The sequence below is a fragment of the Biomphalaria glabrata genome, chromosome 7 (assembly GCF_947242115.1).
Source record: "Biomphalaria glabrata chromosome 7, xgBioGlab47.1, whole genome shotgun sequence".
NCBI lineage: Eukaryota > Metazoa > Mollusca > Gastropoda > Planorbidae > Biomphalaria > Biomphalaria glabrata.
Window position 1 is genome coordinate 4,102,196 of NC_074717.1, and position 23,917 is coordinate 4,126,112.

Sequence of the window (23,917 nt, forward strand, 5' to 3'; positions counted from 1 at the left end):
GTTTAAAATTTAAAGCAGTGGTTTCCAACTCATTTCTGACTAGGGGCAATATAAATTTTTAACATGAGTGTTCCAATAAATGTCAGACTGTTTTTACAAAGCTTATATCAACTCAATCTGTCTTGTCTTCTAAAAATAAAGGTTGTACGCAATATGTCTTTAAAACCCAATCTCTGATCAAGCTGAAATTTCGTACAATTATTTTTTTTACCTGACAAAACAAGAATCAATACAAAAACAATACCCAATTAGTTAATTAACTTTGGTAATTAATTATTTTGTTTAATATCTCGAACAAAGAAAAGAAATTGTACTTGACTTATCTAAAGATGAATTAGTCCCCTTTATTATAGGTCGCCGCTTTAAAGTAAAGTTTGGAAAAACACATTTTCTGTTTTTAATAGATGTATAAATGCTTTTAAAAAGCGATTATGGTCAAATTCACCCAGATATCTTTCTCCCATCCCCCTTTTTTTCCCCACCTGGTCTAGATAATGTGATAGGATCATAGCGTTTTGAGACAACTCACAGTGAGAATGGCACTTATCAAAAACTATTGGTAAAAATATCTCTAAATTCACTGTTTTTTTTATGGTCCAGATGTATTCCAATATTAATTTAAAGACTGATTCAAACGTATTGATACAATCGCACTTTGTTTTTTTTTTAATATTTTCACAGATGTTTTCTTGTTATATTATTTACTGTGAGCGTAAATCTCGATGGGAAGAATGTAAATAGAGTGACTAGATCTAAATTCCATCTTATTGCCATGTTTGGTTAAACCCCCAAGATAGCATTAGTAGAATGCTTTAGTCTAGTGCACGGTTCATAGCCACCTCCGAAAGGCGCTATTATCTTTGTGTTGTCTGCCTGTTTAGATCGAATCACATGCGGTTTAGGTGTATTCTTTTCTTTTCTTTTTTTTTTTTTTTGGTTGTTGTAGAACTGTAATGTAACCAATCCAATATATACATTTTAACAATATAATAAGGCTTGTCTTCGAGTCCGAAGATTAGTGAGGAATGCAGTATTTCCCGTGGATGCGCAGTCCCAGCTGTGACCTACATATTTTGCCACATCCAGGGCAAGCATAATCATTGTCCGCAGGTGGTCGATTTAGATTTTCTTTTCGCCGTCTGCGTTTATCCTTGTCAGCAGATTTTCTCTTGGTCTCAAATGTGTATCCCGCGGCCTTCGTGAGTGACCTCCAGCTGTCTCGTTCTGACAATATTATGACACTTAGTGTAGTCATAGTCATAGTTTTAACAATATACATTTGAGGTAATACAGCTACTAGTAGCGAAATGAACTGATTTTGAAACAAAATCGCCAACTAATGCTCCTTTCACATTGGTATGAGTAATAACTCACTACAATCCGTCGAATCTAACAGTGACAGCTCCATGTAATGCTATTGATCGTTTCATCTCTTTAGTACGTCTTTTAGAGTAATGTATCGCAAAGTTAATTTCTTGAACAGAATTAAAAACTAGAATAGGAAATAATTCACAGCTTAATTTAATCCACACAAGCCTTTGATTAGCGAAGTGCAACTACAATTGATGCCCTAGTTAATTCATGAATTAAATCACACTAAGATCCTAACCATCTTATCGTACAAGTGTATAGTATTTCTACTTTGATAGATAGTTTGTAACTACACAAATTTCAATTACACATTGCTGTGCAAAGCTTACAATGCTTTTGAGTTATCGTAGAGGGGATGTTTCAATCATTGACAGTAACCCTCTCTATCGGTTACATTTATAATAATAGTTTACATAGCTCATATCAACTTACTCTGTCAATCTTTGTTTTTGTTATGGTATGGTAAATGGTTTGAGTAAGCTATTTCTCCGACATTTAATATCAGATCAAGCTGAAATTTCGCACAATTATTTGCCTCTTCTTTCCTATCTCCTGTGGCGTATGTCTTTAGTCTTACTATCGAGAACACTTTCGACAGGTGCATATCTCTTTTTGTATCGACGGAGATGGAGTTGTAGTTGTGGATAGTTTGTAGTTCATAGTTTCTGATATTCTTACTGAAAATATTGAATCCTGTCTTTTTATCTGCCTGAATGGAACACTTCCTCTGGGCCGATTTTGAGCTTGCGAAAGCAACATGTAAAGTCTAGCTGTAATTTTATTTTTGTTTTATTTTTAATCTTTAAAATGTAATCAGCTTTGAAGTTCATTTTTCTGTAGTTCTTATGTCTAGGTCTTCACCAAGTCTTCATTAGAGGTATTCCCATATTTTAAAATTTGTTTCTGCTAATTCGGCTATATATTGAACAAAGCCTAAACATTTTTCCTCTGAAAAAGCAACAACAGCGTCGTAATTTTGTTCTTATTTTTAAAAATATCTGTGTACTTATTTTCTTAATGTTCAGCACCATTAGTCTAAATTTTCATGAGAATGTTGTAATTTTGCATTTCGCTTTAAGACAAGATTAGGAGCCAACTTGCTATCACAGACATAGAGGGGATCCTATGGATATAAGCGGCTCAGACTACTAACGGACAATGAATATAACTGCTTCGGTCGTGGCAAAATATGTAGGTCGCAGTTGAGACTACGTAGCCACGTGAAATGCTGCACTTCTAATTAATGTTCGGACTCCAAGACAAGACTTGTTTTGTCTAGAATTAAACATTATCATAGATAAACCAAAGCTACTCAAGTGAAGACTTGCAAAAAGCTATAACCACAAGGAAGGCAGGAATGCCTCGCTCGACACAGAGTGCAATGATCCTAAATGAGCACATTCGTGTAAGGTTAGTGTGATCTTAAGTTCAATCAAGTCATTTATCTGAAGATTAGTGTAGTGGTTGTTTTGGTTAATAGAAAATTAGAATCTTGAGCGTATCCATAGCTTCACCTCTCAATATTTTATTGTGACAAACTTGGTTTCTGACTTAACAGTGTTCAGAAACAGGTGGTCTTCTTAGTGACATGTTTTGTACTTCGTAATAGAAGTGTCAACGTCTTTGTCTACAGAACAAGAGAACATCAGCACCCGTATAAGGTCTAAATGCATTCAGTCTAGTAACCAGCTGCATATACAGTATTAACTCTGCATGTTATGTGGGCATGCATGCTGGGTGGTTATGTGCTTGACTTCCTAACCTGAGATATTATGTTCGAATCTCGTTAAAAGCTAAAATTTTGAAATCCGAGATTTTTTAGGACGTCCCTGTGTCCACCCTTCGCTAATGTGTACCTAATGAGAAAAGTAAAGGCGGTTGGTCATTGTGCTGGCCACTTGGTACCCTGCTCGTTAACGTTTGGCTAAAGTAACAGATGACCTCAACATCATCTGCCCAGTAGATCACAGGGTTTGAAAGTAGAACGTAACAACGTTTTAATTCACGCTTGCGGCTTAAAAAAGTTTAGCTAAAAACATCCATTGAAATTTTAAAGAAATAAGAACAAAAAGTTTAGCTAAAAACATCCATTGAAATTAAAAAAACAATAATAACAAGTTTAGCTAACAAAAACATCCATTGAAATTTAATGTAATACAAATTATGCAGTGCACTGCTCTTGTTGACTTTATTTTTGTCTGAAATTTGACTGAAATAATACTCTTAACTCTTTCTCTCCTAATTGACGATGCTAACGTTGATTTGACCCCCATTAAATTAAATTGATATTTGGATTTACAAACTTTAATTTATGTTTTGTAAAAAGAGCATGCATTCTCCTGATTCAACATCAAATATAACATTTTCTGATAGGAAACAAAAAAGTCATTGAAGTTCAATCATTACATGATAGTGAAATACTAATGAGCAAAATAAAGAATATTATCGGAACAAGGAAAATAATTATGGAGATAAAGAATTAAGAAATCGAAAGCAAAAGTATACCAAGACAAAAGGCAAGGTCCAGCAATTGGGAAGATGCAGATATTATAACAATGCTTAAAAACCTTTATGATTACAATATATCGAATATAACATTTGAATCAAAATCAATACACGCTAATTAAAAGTGTAGACTTGCGAGTTCTTTATAACTTCTATGTCATTTAAGGCTTTCTTTTCAATGGAACAACTTTTAAATCTTGATTTTCATCCCTAGCTTAGCCTCACTAATATGTTGACTAAGCTGAAATTCTGCTTCTGACTTAAATTGCTTAAGGAAAGCGAATTAGCACGTATTGAAGCAGTTGGATTTAGAGCAAGGGTTCCTTTGTTCTGTAGGACCGTGACAATGTGCTTAGAGAAAAAAAACAACTAATGGTAAGGTAAAAAGTGATTTCTTTTTTTATGGCTTTTATTTTATTACGAAAAAAAAACTTAATTTAGAACCAAAAGCCAACAGGGCTTTAAAGATACATCAGCATTGATGGCGAAAAGCTGAAAATTGTCAGTAGCTTTAAATATCTTGAAGCTTTTGTCTCAGATGAAGGAACCAAACCTGAAATACTGGCCAGAATTGCTCAGTCCACAGAAGCACTTACAAAACTCAAAATAATTTGGAGTTATGCACAGCACACGAAACTAAAATCAGACTGATGCGCTCCCTGGTCACGACCACATTTTAAAGGCTAGCGAATTTTTGACTCTTGACTGTTTATCTCGAAAAGAAGATCCCAGCAATGGAACTAAGATGCTACAGAAAGATTCACTTACAAAGACCACATAAAAAAAGAAGAGATAAGAAACAGGATTAATACAGCGATTTGGACCCCAAGATCACCTACTAACCACTGTCCAAAATGTTAACTCATACTCTTTTGTCACATCAGTAGGTCCTTTTGGCTCGCAAAGACCATTCTTCAGGGAACAGTACCGGGAAGAAGAAGTTCAAAAGACAGAGAAAGTGATGGGATAACATCGAAGAATGGACATTCTATCCAAGGTTAGGAAAGAGAAGAATGTAGATTGACGATCGACAGTTCTTGTATGGTGCGCTAACTGTCCAACAGACTTAATGATTGGTTAAAGGTGATCTTATAGAATACAGACTTTACTTAGAAAGAGAAGATAATTATGTCCTACATAATTTTTGTTTATTCGAGTCATGCATGTTATTCATTGACTTGAACTAAGCAAAGTGGTTGATTATCCTGGTTAATTCGGGCAATTAATTCCATGCTTATAATTTTTTTTTTTTCCTTTTCTAATTTTTTTATTTCTTGTTATAAAATTGTAACACCGTGTTGTTTTAGCTGTTCCTAAGAATAAGTTTACAGTTATTTGTATAGATTTATTATTACAGTTTGTTTTCTTCCTATCAGGAAATTCTGAATCCATTGATTTTATGAACCAGCAATGCAACATGTTTACATTTTTTTTTAGCAAGCTATGACAGTGAACTTTGTCAGATAACTTATAAAAATAAAATATAATGACATCTATTAGCCCATTATCATCTAAGTCCTTTAAAAAATCATCAATTCGTCCTATTAGTTTTGTTTTACATGATCTGTAAAAACTAAAGCCATGTTGATATGGAGTGAGGACATTATGTTTATCTTTGTAATTTATGTTTTAGAAAGTTGAACATGCAACGGCGCCTGGTGATTACATATGCTCAACCTGTGACCGAAGTTGTTTATTAAGGATTGGCCTCTTTAGTTACACAAGAAGTTGCAAAATGAAAAGAGCGTCATTCGAGACAAAACAAAAGCCACAGAATAGAATATGTGGTAGCTACATGTTATGGGTGGTTTAATGGCTGCCTGGTCGTGTGGTATGCGCGCTAGACTGTGGTTTGGACTTCTCAATGGTCAAGGGTTTGTTTGAAATGTTTTACATGTTTCGGATGTTCCTTCAGAGTTGAAGATAATTACTTCCTAGTCCAAACCTCCCGCAGGACGACGGGGGATGGGAGCGGGCAGGGTTTGAACCCGGGACCATCGGTAAATCTGAACGACAGTCCAGCGTGCAAACCGCACGACCAGGCAGCCATCCAGGTTTATACCCTGCTGCTGCCCAATAGAATACGTTGTCGCTGCTTAATGGCTGCCTGGTCGTGTGGTATGCGCGCTAGACTGTGGTTTGGACTTCTCAATGGTCCCGGGTTTATACCCTGCTGCTTTATTTGGTTTTATGTTAGCTAATGTTTTTTAGATCGCTTTTTCATGTGCTTTTATATTTCCTACGTCGTCAGCTTGGCTTAAAGCAATATTTAATAGACTACTGGAATGGAAAATGCTGACGCAAAGTATTGATTTAGAATGTTAGCTAATGCAGAAAGTTGGAAGGGTTTTATGGTAGTAACTATGTATGGCTTTTTCTTTCTCGGAAAATAATGGATGCGATCAGATGATTTACTGGTTTTAGTTGTTTCTTGAGATGGGTCAGAATCTGGTGTGGCTAATCATGAAATTTATGGAGCGACAAAGAATTGTATACGGTACTAGTAAAATAAAGACATGGAAACGAGATGGTCTCTTGATTTTTACATTTAAGAAACCACAAGAGAAACATGAAGAACAGAAGAAAAGAAAAAGCAAAAATGTATTAGGCTATTAGCAACAGTTTTTATTTTATTTTCAGTATTTGGTCGAAATAGCATAGTTAGAAAATACAATGTTGTTTTAAAATAGAAAAAGTCAACAATTTCGTTTGATATCTTGTCTCAAAAGTTTTAATTTTTATGCATCTAAAAGTATATAATATAAATCACAATAAAACTATCTTTTAGTTTCTTGTATTTAGTGAAATGAAAAATAAAAAAAAACAAACAGTTGATCTAGGTACTGAAGTGAAACAATAATTTAGGAAGGATCGCAGTCTCTTAGCGCTTGTCAAAAAATCCACGGACAAGAAGCACCTGCCAAAATAAGACACATGTCTAAGAAAAAAAAAAAGAAAATGAATGAATTTTATATAAATAGAATACATTTTATTATAGCTATAGTGTGGTAAGGTACATTCCTATCATTATGACAATATATTAAATGCGAATGTTTATATAATGAGAAATCAGGGTAATATTAAATAAGTAGATGTCTTTCTGATTGCATACGATATAATGATAAAACATATCTTCACTTGATTTTCCCATAATGTACTCAAGTCACGACATCACACGTAGCCCAGAGTTTTTTCAGCTGGGGATATTATATATAGATATCTAAGTGACCACTCATTTACTTATAGATCAAGAGATCTATTAAACGGACGCACGGATTCGCATAAAATCTCGAACACTGATTCTTTGTATCTCCTAGGCGCTTGCTAACAGCTGGTTTGGACAGTTTTGCAACCGCATTAAACAAAGTACTGAAAATTTTAAAGCAAAATTATTTTTCCCTAAGTCACCTATTTTTAAATTATGTTTTACGTCATTTCCGCTTCCTTTTAAACGCGGTCTTAATTAATAAAAAAGAATCGTAAAAGCATAAATAAGATAGATCTAGAGTCTTTTATTGTGGGAAACGGATTGTAGCATTTAATTGGGGCCTTCGGGAAATGTACTTTTTTTTCTTTTGACCTGAATTTGATGGTCTCAAGAAATGTTTGCGCTATCCAATACCGTACATGGCTCGCCTTATAATTAAAGGATGCAAAAAAGGTAAAAAAAAAAAAAAAAAAAAAGTAAAGTTCCCCTTTCAGACCTGGTGGTCTATAGGGCAGATGATGTAAAGATCATTTGATTATGTGGCCTAAGGTTAACGAGGGTGTCTGACGCGTAGTTTTCCAACTCTGTTTTTTTCCCCTCTACTCGTAGTACTTGTACGGAGCGAGAGTGCCTTGTATTTTTGTTTTGAAATGTTTTTGCTACGTCACTAAGTCCGGTGACATTTATTGGTCATTCGTTGTCCTGAGACAGTTCACCCTCTGAATTTGGTTGAAACGGACGGTGTGCTATTAGTCTCTACTAGTTTCTTGGACTTATATTCAATAGGATTTTTTGGACCCCTGTTTAGGGGTGCCATTGTTGGAGCTGTATATACTGAGCTCGAGTCTATGCTAGTGTGGGCGTCGCTTGCCGTCTCAGAAATATATATATATTACAGTCTTCAGTGTCATTGTCAGGTTGGCGATCATCGACGGCGTTGATTGTCAGAGCAGTTTACACATCAGTTGGTAACAATTGGGATCAGCTGAGGTCTAACTTTACTATTACCGAGGTTGGCAGTTTTGTGACGCCAGTCTGGTGGACTATCAAACCAGGGTGACAAGTTGATAGCAGTAGCAAAGGTGCTTAAATTAATTATTGGATAATGAGGCTGAACCTCGGGACCTTAATTGTGTACAGCTATTTAACAAAATTCCTAAACCTGACAGTGACATCTGGCCAGCACAACGACCAACCGCCTTTACTTTTCCCCAACTAATGTCAGGCACCCATTGGAGCTGGGTGGACTCAGAGGCCTCCAAAGATCCCGAAATTAAAAATCTCAGTCTTCGCCAGGTTTCGAACCCAGAACCACCGGTTCGGAAGCGAAGCGCTTTACCGCTCTGCCACCTCACCTCCAAAAAAAAAAAAAGGTAAACTTAATCAAAAATTCTAAAAATAGAATTCTATAAATTAATAGTTTGGTGAAGGATTGATCAGTCGGAGGATGCTTTAAAAAAAATGGCAAGCGTTGCCTTTGTGATTTAAAAAATAAATTGGCAGAAAAGTGTGAAAGTTGGTGTGGAAGGGTATTACGTCAAAAAGTAATATGGGGTATATTAAATATTAAATTGAGAAGCAAATTAATAGTCGTTGTACACAGGACTATAATTTTGTAGTGGGGTGGAAGGGGTATTAGTGGATAAGTAAAAGTGATACTAAAATTTAAGAGTCAAAAACATATATGCGTATATGTGATTCATACCATTGTAACAGGTACACTCATTCAAGGGATATAAAGTATGTTAGGCGGGTCGATAAAACTTGGCCTAATTATTACAATTAAAAAACCAGAAGGGATGTTTCAGCCATAATAAACAATATAAAGCAGATGAAAAAAACAACTGGGTGTAGCCGATGTGTAGTGCTAGTAGGCTTGCTATATTTTGCAAGTTATCAATGACTCATTTGCATAAAAATTCGTACAAAGTTTTTTTTTTATATCAAACCTTTGTATTGTATTTTTGGTATTTTCCCAAAACCATAAATAAAAGTAGCAAGCCATGTATACTTTTTTTTTTCATTTCTTATTACCCTTAGACACTAACTAAATTTTAAAAATGTAAGCCATTATAGCATCAAAAAGATCTAGATCTTATGTCATTTCGCTATATTTTTCTTCTCGTTTAAAAATCACATAACTTCGAGATGTAATCAGTCTAGGCTACTTCAGTTGTGCTGTCTAATAAGATAAGAAGGCAGGCTACCCTGTAGACAATATGTCTCTGATAGGTATATCTTTAATGTGCTTTGCTGAAACAGTTATAAACTTATTCTCAATTTTGTTTTCTGCGAAGCTGCTTTTCAACCGTATTAAGATATTCTTTCGTTATTGAGTCATATTTTGATTACATACAATGACAACTAATATTTAATTTAATCTCATTGCACAGATTCATTGTAGCATTACTCTTATAGATTAATGCGATGTTATAATAATTAATTAATGAAAGCTGTCGCCAATTAGCAAACACTGAACCTAAAGTACTGGCCAGAAATGTACAGTTCACAGCAGCAATTACAAAACTCAAAACAATAGGGAAAGACAAGGGCATAACACTCGACACTAATATCAGAGTGATAATTTCCCAGTTCATTGTCACATATATGCATGCAAATCTTGGACTCTAACTGTAAACTAGAGAGGAGTATCCTAGCAATGGAACTGAGATAACATGGATAAAAGATCATGTGTATCACATACAAAGACTGTACCACAAACGAAAAGATTTGCGACGGATTAGTGCAGCGTTAGGACCCTACAATGACCTGCTAAATCTAACTGCAGTAAAAAAAAAAACGCATACTACAACTTACATGTTAAATCAGGCCTCGCAAAGACCTTTCCCCGGGGAACAGTACCATGAAAAAGAAAATGTATACAGAGAAAGTGAGGTAAAGAACATTCCTCTGGAGTCTCTTTAGCAATAACTTCTCTCAACAAGAGACATTTTCACTTCTTCGACTTCTTTACCTTTGTATGAATAATAATAATAATAATAATAATAATAATCTTTATTATCCGTAAGGAAATCATCTGAATAGTGATATTTTTCTTCGATACGTTCATGGTCTCCTTTATTTTCAGTGCTCTTATCAGGTAATTTTCTTAAATGATAAGGATGATGACATAAACTACCCTATTTACCGTTACTACCTGAGAGTAACACGGCGCTAGTCAGCGCGATTGAAGTTACTCCTTGAAATTGAGAGCGACCCCGCACGGAAAGTGTTAATAATCTGTATGGAATACATACGACAGGGTCACTAACATATAAGACAACGTGAAAAGCAAGACTACATGACAGTTACGTAATAATTTACTTTATTTACTTATTTAAAAGCCAATTTCGTACACTGAACTAGGGGTACCCTCCTGACATCTATATAATGTTTTACTTAAAAATATACTAATAGGAATTAACAGGCCCTTACTACAATGCAAATACAACCGGTTTGTTCCTAGACATAATAAGATACCCCACATATTTAGATTAAGACTTAAATGATCGCCGCCAAAAAAAAAATTGTTTTCGTAAAATAATATTTTAAAAAAAAGTTAATTTGTAAGTGATACATTTTGATCAATAGGCATGTTTATAACTTTGTTTTGTTACAGAGCTATAATTCAAAGCTCTCAAAAATAAATTTCGTAAGTGGGGGGAGAAATTAAGTGGACTAATTAGATTCTATTTTAATTTCTTTGGCATTTTTAGGATTCAAACATATATTGTGAGATATAGTCCCAATTTTTTTTTTATACAATACACATTATCAGATTGAGTAAAGGTTGGAAAAAGGTGACTAGGAAAATGTTATTTGGGCTCAGAACTCATCTCAATTGTTAAAAGAGAAAAATTATGAATTCTAAATTTTCCAAAAAAAAAAAAAGTCATTCTTAAAATAACTTAGATAAATTCGTGTACAATGACATAAACTCTGTCGCCATTATTGGCTATTCTGTTTTAAAATGTCATTCTTTCTTCTGAAAAGGGGAGAGGACTAGCAGGCGCGGTGGCTCAGCGGTAGAGTATCGTGTTCGAATCCCTGTGAAGACTGTGTTTCTTAAGTTTGGGATCTTTGGGCGCCTCCAATTCCGCTCAATTCTAATGTGTACTTGAGATGAGTTGGGGAAAATACAGGCTGGCCAGAGACACCCTCGTTAATCGTAGGCTATAGAAACAGATGACCTTTACATCAACTGACCACAAGGTCTGAAAGGAACTTAAGTTTACTAGATATATATAGGTATGTACTAGATATACACGTATTCAGTGGCGTCACTAGGGTGGGTTTTACCCGATGCGGTCAATTCATGGTGTCATCCCCCCCCCCTCTCTCTCCACACTCAGAAAACGTTCGTGTTTTTTGTTTGTTTGTTTGTTTGTTTGTTTGTTTGTTTCTTGAGCCGTAATACATACTTTATACGTTTTTTTTAAATTTCCAGTTATACCAAAAGTGGATTTATTTTCACTTGGAATGGGTGTCACCCGGTGCGAATAGCAACTCCCGCAGCCCCCAGTAACGCCACTGCACATATTAGGTAGAAATATTAAGCTACATAGCGATATTGGAGTACAAACATATTTTTAGTAGCGCTTTCTTTCTTTTTTCTGCCTCCAAATAGTCAATTCCTGAAAATTAAATAAAAAAATGTTATTAAAACCCGCTTTAACTTTAAGTTATTCGACTGTCACGTTTAGATTTAAAAATCTACAAAACTATGTGTATAAATAATTTTGACTTTTTCTTTGATGGAATTGTATCTTATAAAATACAGACGTTACATCAAAAAAAGAAAAAAAAAACTCTGTTGTTTCTCTTTGTGTTAATGCAGCAACTACACTGAGAGCACTCAAAACAAATAACAGATCATTATGGTTCCTTGTTTTAGGCCATCGTATAATTGCTACTTTACTTTTGAGTCTTCTTTCTTGAAGGAGTTTATAATGTAATGATTTTACTAAAAGTGTTACCATAGTCAAAAGTGATAATTCGTTTGTTATGAATTGTACTGCTCTATTTTGTGTCTGTTCTTGTTTCATGTCACCTTGAGTTGAAGGGTCTTAAATAGACAATGCATATTCTATTTTTGGCCTAAACAAGGTTAAATAACATTTTAGTTTTTTAACCTTATTTGATTTATAGAAATTTCTTTTAATAAAACCTAATGCTTTGTTTGATTTTTTTTTTTTATAGTTTCATCAATATGGAAATTCCATGACATTTTTTTCATTTATTATAACACCTAGGTATTATGCGTTTTTAGTCTGTGTTACTGGTTTACCATGAATAAGATAAGTGGAATTAATTTGTTTTAGGTTGTGTTTTTTTTGTTACTCTAAATAACTGCCATTTTTCTGGGTGAAAAGACATGCTCCAATTTGATTCTAAATTTTGTAATTCATCAAATTCTCTTTATAAAATGGCTGTATCTTGTGTTATTTTTATTGTTCTATATATTATGCAATTTGTCTTCAAATAATCTGACATTTATTCCTGAACTAATGCAATTGGGTAATTTTGTTTTCAAAATGCAAACAGTTTATTTATTGTTTTATTAATTATGAAAGTACTTTTTTTTTCATAAAAAATACAGCTCTTCTAAAACAATACATAAATATTAGGGAAATCATGTTAACAATATGTTTACACAGAAAGATTATTTTTGTGTATTTTCATTTTGACGTATTCATATATATCTGTATGTTGTAAAAGAAATGTTGACAATAAATAGAAATATAAATTATCTTTTTTTTACTGGTACACTAGCTACTAAAATGAAAAGTAAACATTTATGGTTTTTTTTTGTTTTTTTTGCTTTTATAAATGCTAAGAATTTATTTATTTTTTTAAATCGACATTTTATGCATCGACTTTTTATAAGTAGCGCGCCATCCGAAGCCGGGCTAAATAAAGTTGGTCTCCTCAAAAAATGTTTTAAAAAATAATCAGATTCTATTATTTATTTTTAGTGCTCTCAGTCTAGTTGCTGTATTAAAACAGAAAGAGGAACAACCGAGTTTTTTAGCATCGAGACATGTGTGAGAGAGGGTTACATCTTATCTCCCTTCCTTTTCCTCCTAGGAGAGCAATGAACCAGACTGCCTTTGGTATTCCATGGTTTGAACAAAACCGAATGACAGACTTGGACTTTGCTGATGACGTTGCTTTACTCAGGGCTAAAAATGAATGCATACAAGAAATACAAAGAGCCTAGATAGAGAGGCACCCAAAATTGACCTCCGCATAAACTTGGATAAGACAAATGGTGCCCCCGTCAGACTTGGCTAGTCAAAGCTTGAAGAGCTGGACAAGTTCACGCACCTTGGCAGCATCATAACAAATGATGGAGATGCTTACCATGATGTAGCGTGCCGAATAGGAAATGCAAGGAGCTTTTTCCAAAGGCTGCAGCCTATTTGAACAAGCCAAGCCATTGGACTCGAGACAAAAAATATACCTTCTCAACACAATCGTCATTCCATCTGCAACATATGCCGATACCAACGTTGATTCCACCAGAATGTGATAAATAATTACGGAGAGAAAGAGTTCAATTTGCTTGGAACAAGCGCCTCATTCGACAGAGCTGAATTACAGATCAGACAGAATGGCAATGGAGCATCTTCTGGTCCCGATGGTATAAAACCATATCCGATGTAACATTCTTTGTACCTTCGTCTGGTTCCTTGCTTTTCATGTAACACTGTCGCAGTTTCATTTTTTCTAACGTATTTCTCCATGGATAAAAATTAATAACGCTTAATAATAATTTGCATACACCTAATAAGTTTAAATGAAACGCATCGCTTATTGCTATCGTAGCCAATTAAAGAACTGCTATGCGTCTGCTAGGGCGGCGTACATTTGAGTCATTATAATAATACATGTATAGTGGAAAATTCCATAACCTTAATAATTAACACCCCTTTCCAACAAAATGTAGAGTTCCGATTTAGCAGGGTAGAGAAAAGAGAAGCCGTTGCAAGTGGGGATGTCATATCAACGTAGGATAAAAAATTTAATAGTCGGCAGACCTGTGTAACGCTGCACGTGTATAAATTTGAAATATTTGTAGAAACTCCCGCGGCATATCTGCAAATCTTCCGCGGAACACTAGTACGCCGCGTCACACAGTTTGAGAAACACTGTGTTAGAGACATATCTGGAAAATGTTTTGGCATGATTATAAATGACCCTTGTCTATGAATAAACGAAGCATTAGGCCACAATAGGACGAGATGTAAAAAAAAATACTTTTAGTATTCAATATTTTCTTTTTACATTAATAAAAAAATAATGACGATTTATTTTGTCGAAATTCGGAATTTGCAGAACAAAATAAAAGTGTCAAAGGGGAACGGCGAATGGGGAATGGGGAAAAAACATGTGAGGTTTTTTTTTTTTTTATCGGGAAATTTCCGCTTAATGCTTAACGGTAGGCTTATTGGCAAGTAGCACATAAAATTTGCACCATAGGTATACAATTTTGACTTCTAAGTTACTGTTAACTTAAAAGAATAATAATAATCATATCATAGGTGGGAAGCTTGGTCGAGAGGCTAAGTGCGCTTGAACTTGGCTTGGCTACCTAGAAGGGGGCTCGAGGTTCGAGCCTAAAGGCAGCACGGAAAACCAACTCCTAGATACCCCCTCCCCTCCCCTCCCCCCCCCCCCACTGGTCCACAAATGAGATTGGCCCAAAATGAGCTCTGAGCATGCTATATGCATGAAAGTAGCGCTATATAAAAGCTGTAATAATAATAATAATAATAATCTTTATTATCCCTAAGGAAATTTCTTATAATTTGAACATATCACATATCACATAATTAGCCATTTTAACAATAGAAAAGCATGTATGCGTCTATGCAATGTTTACTTAAACGTGACATTACGAAGTTGGATTGTATTTAATTATGCAACTGCTAGAAAACAAACAACAAATTCTGCAATAGTTGCTTACTGTCCAACATCTTTGGCATCATTTGATACTTTAGAAGATGAAAAAGCCTTCTTCTCAGGCTAATATATCTTGGGTCGTCAAGGATGTATTGTCGTAATCGGTTGTCTAATTTCCAAGCTTTTATTAGCTTGTCTACAAATACAGCTTCGTATTTTTCCCCTGTTTTCGTTTGACACCCATCGGTACAACAAGCTAATGGAGAATTGAAATTGAAAACTACTGTTATACAGTTTTATCCAAATATTTCGATTCACATTTTGAAACATAAATCACAGTCAAACCCTACATACTTCAAACTTCACTCTAGCGTATGCTGTTTAGAACCATTTTGGAAAACATGTTATTTACCAGTTGTCTGTAAACAAAATGTTTGCAAAATTTGTTCCATGTCTTTTGTGGATGTTCATTCGGAGTTGAAGATAATTAACTTCCAAATCCAAACCTCCCACAGGACGACGGGGGGCGGGGGTGGGGGGGTGGGAAGGGTTTGAACCCGGGATCATCGGTTAGTTTTCTTTGCCAAGTTTCTATTTAAAAAAAAAAAACAACTAAAATACAATGAATGGAAGGTTTTTTTTTTAAATTAAAAAAAAAATGGTTGAATCGCTTACGTCTGTTAGGTGGGAAGGACAGGGGGTGTACAGCGCTTGGCTTCTTAATGAATGGGTCCAGGGTTCGAATCCTGGTGAAGACTTGGATTTTTTATTTCGAGATCTTTAGGGCGCCTTTGAGTCTAATTAGCTCTAATGGGTACCTGACATTATTTAGGGAAAAGTAAAGGCGGCTGGTGGTTGTACTGAACGCTGGAAATTTCGTTAGGTACTAGGCAACAGAAACAAAAAACTTTTACATTATCAGCATCGCAGACAACTAGGTGTAAAAGGGTAACTTTCCTTTTTTACTGTGTAAAAACTGAGTTGAGCTTAAACCTAGTACGCTATATCAACTCACTCTTTTTGTCTATCTGGCTGTCCATCTGTCTGAATAAGTTTGAACATTTTCCATTTTCCGGATCAAATTTAAAAACTTGTCGTATGTATTCGTTAAACGTGACAAGAAATTTAAACAATTAGCTAATTAATTGTTGGGAAATAATTATTTTGTTTGATTTCGAAATCGGGGAAATACATGCTACTTCATGATATATATAGGCTTATATATATATATATATATATATGGATTTAGCCCCCTTTTTACGTTTACATTTCCCCAACTAATGTCAAGTACTCATTAGAGCTGTGTGGACTCAGAGGCGCCCAAAGATTTCAAAATTAAAAAATCTTCACAATGATTCGAACCCGGGACCCCCGGTTCAGAAGCCAAGCGCTTTACCTCTCAGCCAACGCGCCTCCAATTATTGTTGAATAGGTAAACGAAAAAATACAAAAATTCAGCGTTACCTTCAATATCTTTTATACATGACACCATCTTGTGGGCCTATAGCCAGATCACGACAAAAGGGTTCACAACCTACGTCGACAATTGATACATCGAGCATTGTAACTCAAGATCAAGTCAATTGGTTCTTTCTTTGTAACTGTATTTGCATTCATCACATTGATTTTTTTTCTTTTACCTTTTAATCCATAAAGATGAAACAGCGTTCGTAACAACATTCTGTTAAGCTCATGAAGATGCACGCTGTACACACACTAAGACATAACAAACGTTGGAAATTGCATATGCTTTATAAATACTGTCCACGTTTTTGAAGCTTACTTTTGTAACATTTATAGATAAAAGCCTTTACAAAAATCTTTGCTTCCTCCATTTACTTCAATCCAGCCCTGATTAAATTGTTTCATAATCTATTACGATTTTCACACTCTCTCTCTATATATATATATTTCTGCCTCCATAGGTCACAAAATATTCTCAAACATTATATGATAGAACTTACCCAAAAGCATAAGGTAAAGAAGCAAGAGTAACAAGCTTCGGGCTATCATGTTGTTGATGTGATTCACCTGTGATGAGTTACAAAGAATCAGTGTGGTATCAGAAATGGGCTGCCTGTAAGTTTCATCAGACTTGTACACTTTAGCTTACGATTTGTAATCGATTCCCGCGATGATCTCAGAGGCGTACACACATTTGGTGTTCTGGAAGTGCATACATAAACAGAAAACGTAAACAGAAAACGTAAACAGAAAACATGAAAAAAAAACATAAACAAAAAACATAAACAGAAAAGATGAAAACATAAACAGAAAACATGAAAACATAAAAAGAAAACATAAAAAGAAAACATAAACAGAAAATATAAACAGAAAACATGAAAAGAAAACATAAAAAGAAAACATAAACAGAAAACATGAAAACATAAAAAGAAAACATAAACAGAAAACATGAAAACATAAAAAGAAAACATAAACAGAAAACATGAAAACATAAAAAAGAAACAGAAACAGAAAAAAAAAAAAAAAAAAAAAAATGTAAATAGAAAGCGTAACCAGAAAACATAATCAGAAAACCTTATAAGAAAAATAGAAAGAAAACAAAAAAAAAAAAAACATAAGGAGAAAACATAAACGTTAAAACAGTACACATTTCTTCATTCCATTGGGACCAAGATTGTTTCAAGGTCCTCACCACGAAGTACATAGGAGCACATTCCATCAAACGCGTGCTGTGTTTTTTTTTTTTCTATTTTGATAATTATGTGTTTTTAGCTGCCACCTAAAGGGAAAAGACTCTATTAGTTTTGTGTGGCCTGTCTGTCCGTCGGTCTGTCCATCTGTCCGTCCCGTTTATATCTCAGAAACTAGAAGAGAAAATGAAGATCGGACATCATTATCTTTTAGATCATTCAAAGTTCTTTTGCGTTTATATTGTTCCTTCTTTAATAGTTATGTCAATCTAATTTTTCCTTCGTCTAAATCAGTAATGCCCAAAATATGTCTAGCGGGCCACATCCGGCACGCCACATGGATCTATCCGGCCCGCGGAGATGTCGGCACAAATTGAAAAAATCTGTCTCCGCAAAAAAAAAAAAAAAAAAAAGAACTTTCGAAAAATTTTCTTTCATTACGTTAGATTTCTTAATGTTATTAGTATTATTTTTTTTTACCTTTTGGATGCAATACAAAAATCAGCATATTTAAAGAAAGAGTGTTTCTATTTAAAGAAAACATTCAACAACTTTAGAAAATTAAACATATAAATAAATCATCTATCTTGGTTTGAGACGCGTTGTTAGATTGCACCTAGAGTTGTGGATTGATGAGAATATTGACCGAAAAATGACAAGAAAATGAGTCGGCTGTGAGACAAGCTACAGAGTCTCGTAATAAGGACCAGGCGATTGAAAGCTATGGGTAAATATCTCGATCCGCTGAGAGGGTCTGCTGACATGTCTAATACCTCTCAAAATCTTGGTGTTTAACTGCCTTACAAACAGCAGTTTTAAGATCATAGGGGTTGTAGTTATAAGGAGCATGCATGTATACAAAAGTATACATGTTTGTCACGTGTCATGAGTACTCCAGGAAGCACGAACCCAGCATTCCACGACATTCGCATTCTTCTACACCATTTAACCTTTTTACAGTCCTCCAATGACAGACGAACTTTAATGCAAAGGATTACCTTGTGTTTTTAAAACGCAAAGTCTATTTCTTTACCAAGATTAAACTTCAAAAGGGAGACAATATTTAATTTAATTTAACCGCATAATGTTTGGTTGCGTTTCCTTACCAATTTTATCTACAATTAATCCACAAGTGAATGGCGTAAATAAATCGCACAAAACTTCAGCCACATCTTATCCTAATAGTGTTTAGTAATTCTATTGCCTGGATAGTTGGTCACTATACACACGTTTCAATGGACCTCATTCACCAATCGTAAACAAACAGCATTCGTGATTCTCTATTTCTTCTATACAAATTACGTAACACACACAAGCTGTCACGTGATACGCTTTTTTCGTTGTTTTAGTAATGGATGATGTCCATCAGCGCGTTGTGAAGTAAAGTTTTCAATACTTTTATGTTATTACAGCGCATACATCAACTCCGTTTGTCGGCTAAAATGTTTGGACACGTTATTTCTACCACATTAATTTCTTTTACCAGTAAAAAAAACAACAAGAAACACTTTCTAAAAATACTATTTAGGTATTGGATTGAATCATATACTAGATCTATATGGACTTTGTTTTATCATTTCCATTGGTCTTATGTCATTTTCATGGTATAAATATTATTGCATTAAATTTATATTTTAATTGAAATCATCATACACATCGTTTATTAGTTTATGTACAACTGAGTGTGTGTATGGTGTGTCTGTTGGGATGAACTTGGAACTAAAAGTAATATAGGTTATAAATAATTATACCACATACACACATTGCTAATTAATAATGTTATAATACCTAGACACATTAAAATTCAATTGAATGCAACAAATTCCTGACAGTCACTATTGATGAAAATTCTTATAATAATTGTAATAATTTTTATAGCGCTGTCATATCCGATATTTAATTAAAGGAGATTTAGATTTATATTTTAAATAATGGTTCACGGACTATCCATATACAAATCGCGTTCTTTGAGAATGTTCTAGGACGAAGCAAGAGCTTTTCACATTAAGTAGGTGCCTCTCTAATCGTTCTGCTTTCTCGTATCTTTTAATGGAATGGGTTGCCTGAGTCAGCCAGGCACATATCAACATGCATGACTAGATTGACACATGAAATCTTATTTTTTTAAGAAGCGGCTGTAATCTATAAGTAATAACAAAACGCTTCAAACTTAGGCTGCTATTGTAATGTTTATAATTTTCAGACTACATACATGTATAAATCGAATACATTATGTAATGCTACGCATGCATACATCCAGTTTTCGATGCGTTATCAAATGCATATATTTTGTTGAGATTGTGGTTAACACCTGTAATATGACACATGGGCGTAGCCGGGAGTGGAGGGGTTTAAACCATCACTTGCCTCAGACCTCATAGTCTGAAAGGGAAACTTTACTTACTGCCTTACTGGATTATTCAATGTCTTCAACAAACAAAACAAAGTACCTACTGAATAAAATAAATTTGAATCTTTAGAAAAAAAATGGTCAACGCTCGTTTAACAATTTATCATTTAATAATGTAATAGGATTGGTTGGAAAACATTAAGATACAAGTAAGCGCAAGTAATACAAATTAAGTTTTGCCACGCGGTTGTTTCCCTTCAATTACTGTATGTATTTATGTTGGAAATGTGGCAATAAAAAATGCAAACCTCCCCCACCCTTCCAAAAAACAACAACACTTAAATGAAAACCAAAATAAAAAAAAAATAAATGTAGCATCATAAAATTAAGGAATGATTCTTATTGACGCCAGGGGCAATAACAAAGAAATTATAAGAAAAAGATTATACTCTAAAAAGATATTGAAGATTAAAATCTGTCCAATATTAAGGGACTGAAAACAAATTCAAACAAAAAATATGACTTTTAAAAACTGACTAGCTTGCATAGTCACCACATTACTTTTACTTCACCTTTTCCTTAGTCTGTTTTTTGGGGTACCACACTTGTTTTTCGACTGTCTTTCTCCATACTATTTTCTGCTGCCTTCGTTAGAAATTATTTGATATTGTCTTGTGCTCACTTTGCCACAATAGGTCAAGGCGACCCTGGCTTACTTACTCACTTTGTTAGGATTATTGCTTCTCTCAGTGTTAAGTATCGCGTGCTCGAGAATGTTTTTTTTTTCTCATCATTTTTGTTTTCTATTATATGAACTAGTAAAGGTGGGCGACGTAACAGAGGGGCCCCACGGAAACGCTTCAAAGGCCAGCTTAGGCGCCAACTTGACATAGCTGACATAGCAGAGAGCACTTTTGGTTGTCTTGTTTTTAGATAGTAAGAATAAAATATTCGCTCTAACGAAAATGATTTTTTTTTAATTGATAATTTTATTTGTTTTATGCTTTGATAATTTGCTTTTTTTTTTGTTTTGTATATATTTGTGTATGTATAAACATCACCTTCGGTAACGATAGTTGCAATTTCAGATTTGAAATGTTTCATAATAAACATATTTTCTGTATTAGTTTTTGCTCCTAGGCACACTGAAAAGTTCCCCAGAAAATCCATAGACTTAAATATACTACTCTAGACTGGACATGGAGATATTGTAACACTACCAAAAATGTGAAAATGATTGTAGAAAGTTGGATCAAGGCGATGTTTTGTAAAGTAGTTAGAAGAAGTTAAGTAGTTTTATGTTTCAACCCTAACCTATGTAACATATTTTAATTTTTAGATCTAGATCATCGACTTATATATTAGACTGGAAACCGGAAATAAATTACTGGAAACCGGAAATAATTTCTTATCCGCGATTGATCGATTCACAGACCTCTCTCTCTCTCTCTCTCTCTCTCTCTCTCTCTCTCTCTTTATATATATATATATATATATATATATATATATATATATATATATATATATATATATATATATATATATATATATATATATATATATATATATATATATATATATATATATATATATATATATATAAACTCTTTTTAAGCGCTAAAGGGAGTCGCCCCAATCAATCATTTCTGTCTTAGAAAAGTGATGATCTTTAGTTTTCAAAGTTTAGAAATAGTGCAAATTCATTTCTCGGATATTCACGCAAATATATGAAAGCCATTACCTTTTTATTTCCATTGAGGTAATGCTTCAAAAATCATAGATCGAAATAATTCATGTTATCTTCTTATCTTATATAATACAGACGTTACTTCAAAAAAGAAGATGATGACGTCCTACGCGTCATGCATTTAGTCATGCATATTAACCAATGACTTAAATTCTGTCAAGTCACTGGTTTTCCTGGCTAGCTCAGGCAACCCATTCCATGCTCTAATAGCACTAGGGAAGAAGGAGTATTTGTACAAAGTTGTCCTAGCATATGGGACGAGGAATGTGCCTTTATCTTTGTCTTTCAGAGTATTTTATTAAATTTTGTTTTTGTATTTGAAGATTATGGTTCAGTGTTTTATGTATAATTGCTACTTTATATATTATATTATATCAGTGTTTCCCAAAACATTTTCTTTAACGGAACACTTCGCACATTTTGTGAATTGAACGCAACACATTTTTTTCAGGTTGGATTCTTTCCTATTTGTTTAAATAATTTAACTCTATTCTAAATTCAGCATTGTTATTTATTTATTCAGAAATAAGCTTTTTATCCCTTTGATGGTATTGATTCTTGGAAGAGCATATGTTATTACTTTCATTCGCCATATATTGCTAATCTGAGTTCCAATATGCGGTTGGTCCATCCTGTTACTATATTTGTTTTTGTTTTAATATAACCAGAAAAGGCTTCAAACAGATTGTAGGAAAGGGAAGTAAAAGACTCTGTTCTAGAATAGTGTGCTACAAACTCAACCAGAAAAGGCTTCAAACAGATTGTAGGAAAGGGAAGTAAAAGACTCTGTTCTAGAATAGTGTGCTACAAACTCGACCAGAAAAGGCTTCAAACAGATTGTAGGAAAGGGAAGTAAAAGACTCAGTTCTAGAATAGTGTGCTACAAACTCGACCAGAAAAGGCTTCAAACAGATTGTAGGAAAGGGAAGTAAAAGACTCTGTTCTAGAATAGTGTGCTACAAACTCGATCAGAAAAGGCTTCAAACAGATTGTAGGAAAGGGAAGTAAAAGACTCTGTTCTAGAATAGTGTGCTATAAACTAGACCAGAAATCAATTAAAAGGTTGATCTTTGTATCTTTGTTTCAAATTAGACTCAAAATTAGAGCAGGTCAAAGTTCATAGCGATATTTTTTTTTTAGAATTGGTCCTTTTTTTTTTTTGTTCTGCCTTAACGATAGAATTAATTATTCCAATTGTTCGTGGAACACCTAGTCAGACCTCACGGAACCCTAGTGATCCACGGAACACAGTTTGGGAAACACTTGTTAACAGGATTAGGTGTGCATAATGGGTCTACCATTTAGGAATCCACATTGAGACTTTATGTCAACTTCAGAAGCTATAAATAGCAGCATTGACGGTGTTTTGAGAAATCTAAGAAATACATTTAGAAATACATTTAAAAGACAATGACAAAAAAGATCATGTGGATTTCACTCTGTTTATTATTTATAAGACGAGGGGGAAAATCACGGTAAGTCTTCACTTTCACGTATTCTGTCAAGTTCACGTTGGCGTTCAATTTCAAGCCGGCGATTGCGTTCACGATCATTTATGGTACGATGATCACGTATTTTTCGTTGCAAGTGCTTCACATATACTTCCGGATAGTACCGTCCAAAAATTACGTGTGCCCAAAAATATTTCCTCACTGAAAAATAACAAAAGATCGATCTATTGAGACAGTGCTACACGAATGAATAGAATAAACATCAAACATAGACTTTATGTAGAAAACCCCGTTGAGGCGCACTCCCCCCCCCCCCCCCCCCCCAAAAAAAAAAAAAAAAAATTTTGACGTTTAAGCCACGAAGCTTATATCAGTTACACACAAATGAAGATTTATTTTTTTTAAATGAGCACATAATATATGGCCATGCATAGAAAATAGAAACAATAAACAGCAGTTCGATGCTGCTGTTTTGTAATGAAGCTTTAAAAAAGGATGAACTGCGCTGATGTCTAAACGCAGGAATTCGGCAATAGTCATTTACTGTTCAGTTTGAATGACCATTTATTCACTGTTCAGTTTGAATGACCATTTATTCACTGTTCAGTTTGAATGACCATTTATTCACTGTTCAGTTTGAATGACCATTTATTCACTGTTCAGTTTGAATGACCATTTATTCACTGTTCAGTTTGAATGACCATTTATTCACTCTTCAGTTTGAAT

At 34.2% G+C, this 23,917-nt stretch overlaps 3 protein-coding genes across 4 annotated transcripts in view; all 3 read right to left on the minus strand.

Annotated features, from left to right (window-relative positions):
* LOC106068830 (uncharacterized) overlaps positions 1–18,825 on the minus strand; it is a 59,919-nt gene extending 41,094 nt beyond the window's left edge. Inside the window, exons 1-2 of the mRNA XM_056035907.1 lie at positions 18,750–18,825; positions 16,954–17,155 (exon numbers count right to left, since the gene is read on the minus strand). Coding sequence (XP_055891882.1) covers positions 16,954–17,002 — 49 coding nt within the window. The 5' untranslated portion in view covers positions 17,003–17,155; positions 18,750–18,825. The remainder of the gene's footprint in view (positions 1–16,953; positions 17,156–18,749) is intronic.
* The window catches only part of LOC106073544 (uncharacterized), a 115,204-nt gene that overhangs the window by 72,483 nt on the left and 18,804 nt on the right, over positions 1–23,917 (minus strand). The window contains exon 5 of one of the 2 annotated variants that reach the window (XR_008778968.1): positions 23,169–23,392. The exons of the other annotated variant lie outside the window; for it this stretch is intronic. The gene's annotated coding sequence lies outside the window, so the exon portion shown is untranslated. Of the gene's footprint in view, positions 1–23,168; positions 23,393–23,917 lie in introns of those variants that run through there. 2 annotated transcript variants of the gene reach the window in all.
* LOC106072527 (uncharacterized) lies at positions 6,481–16,568 on the minus strand. Its single transcript, XM_056035908.1, has 4 exons — positions 16,454–16,568; positions 15,054–15,245; positions 11,668–11,718; positions 6,481–6,814 (listed from the first exon to the last, which is right to left on the minus strand). The coding sequence occupies exons 1-4, from the start codon at positions 16,479–16,481 to the stop codon at positions 6,768–6,770; spliced, it is 318 nt and encodes a 105-aa protein (XP_055891883.1). The 5' UTR covers positions 16,482–16,568; the 3' UTR covers positions 6,481–6,767.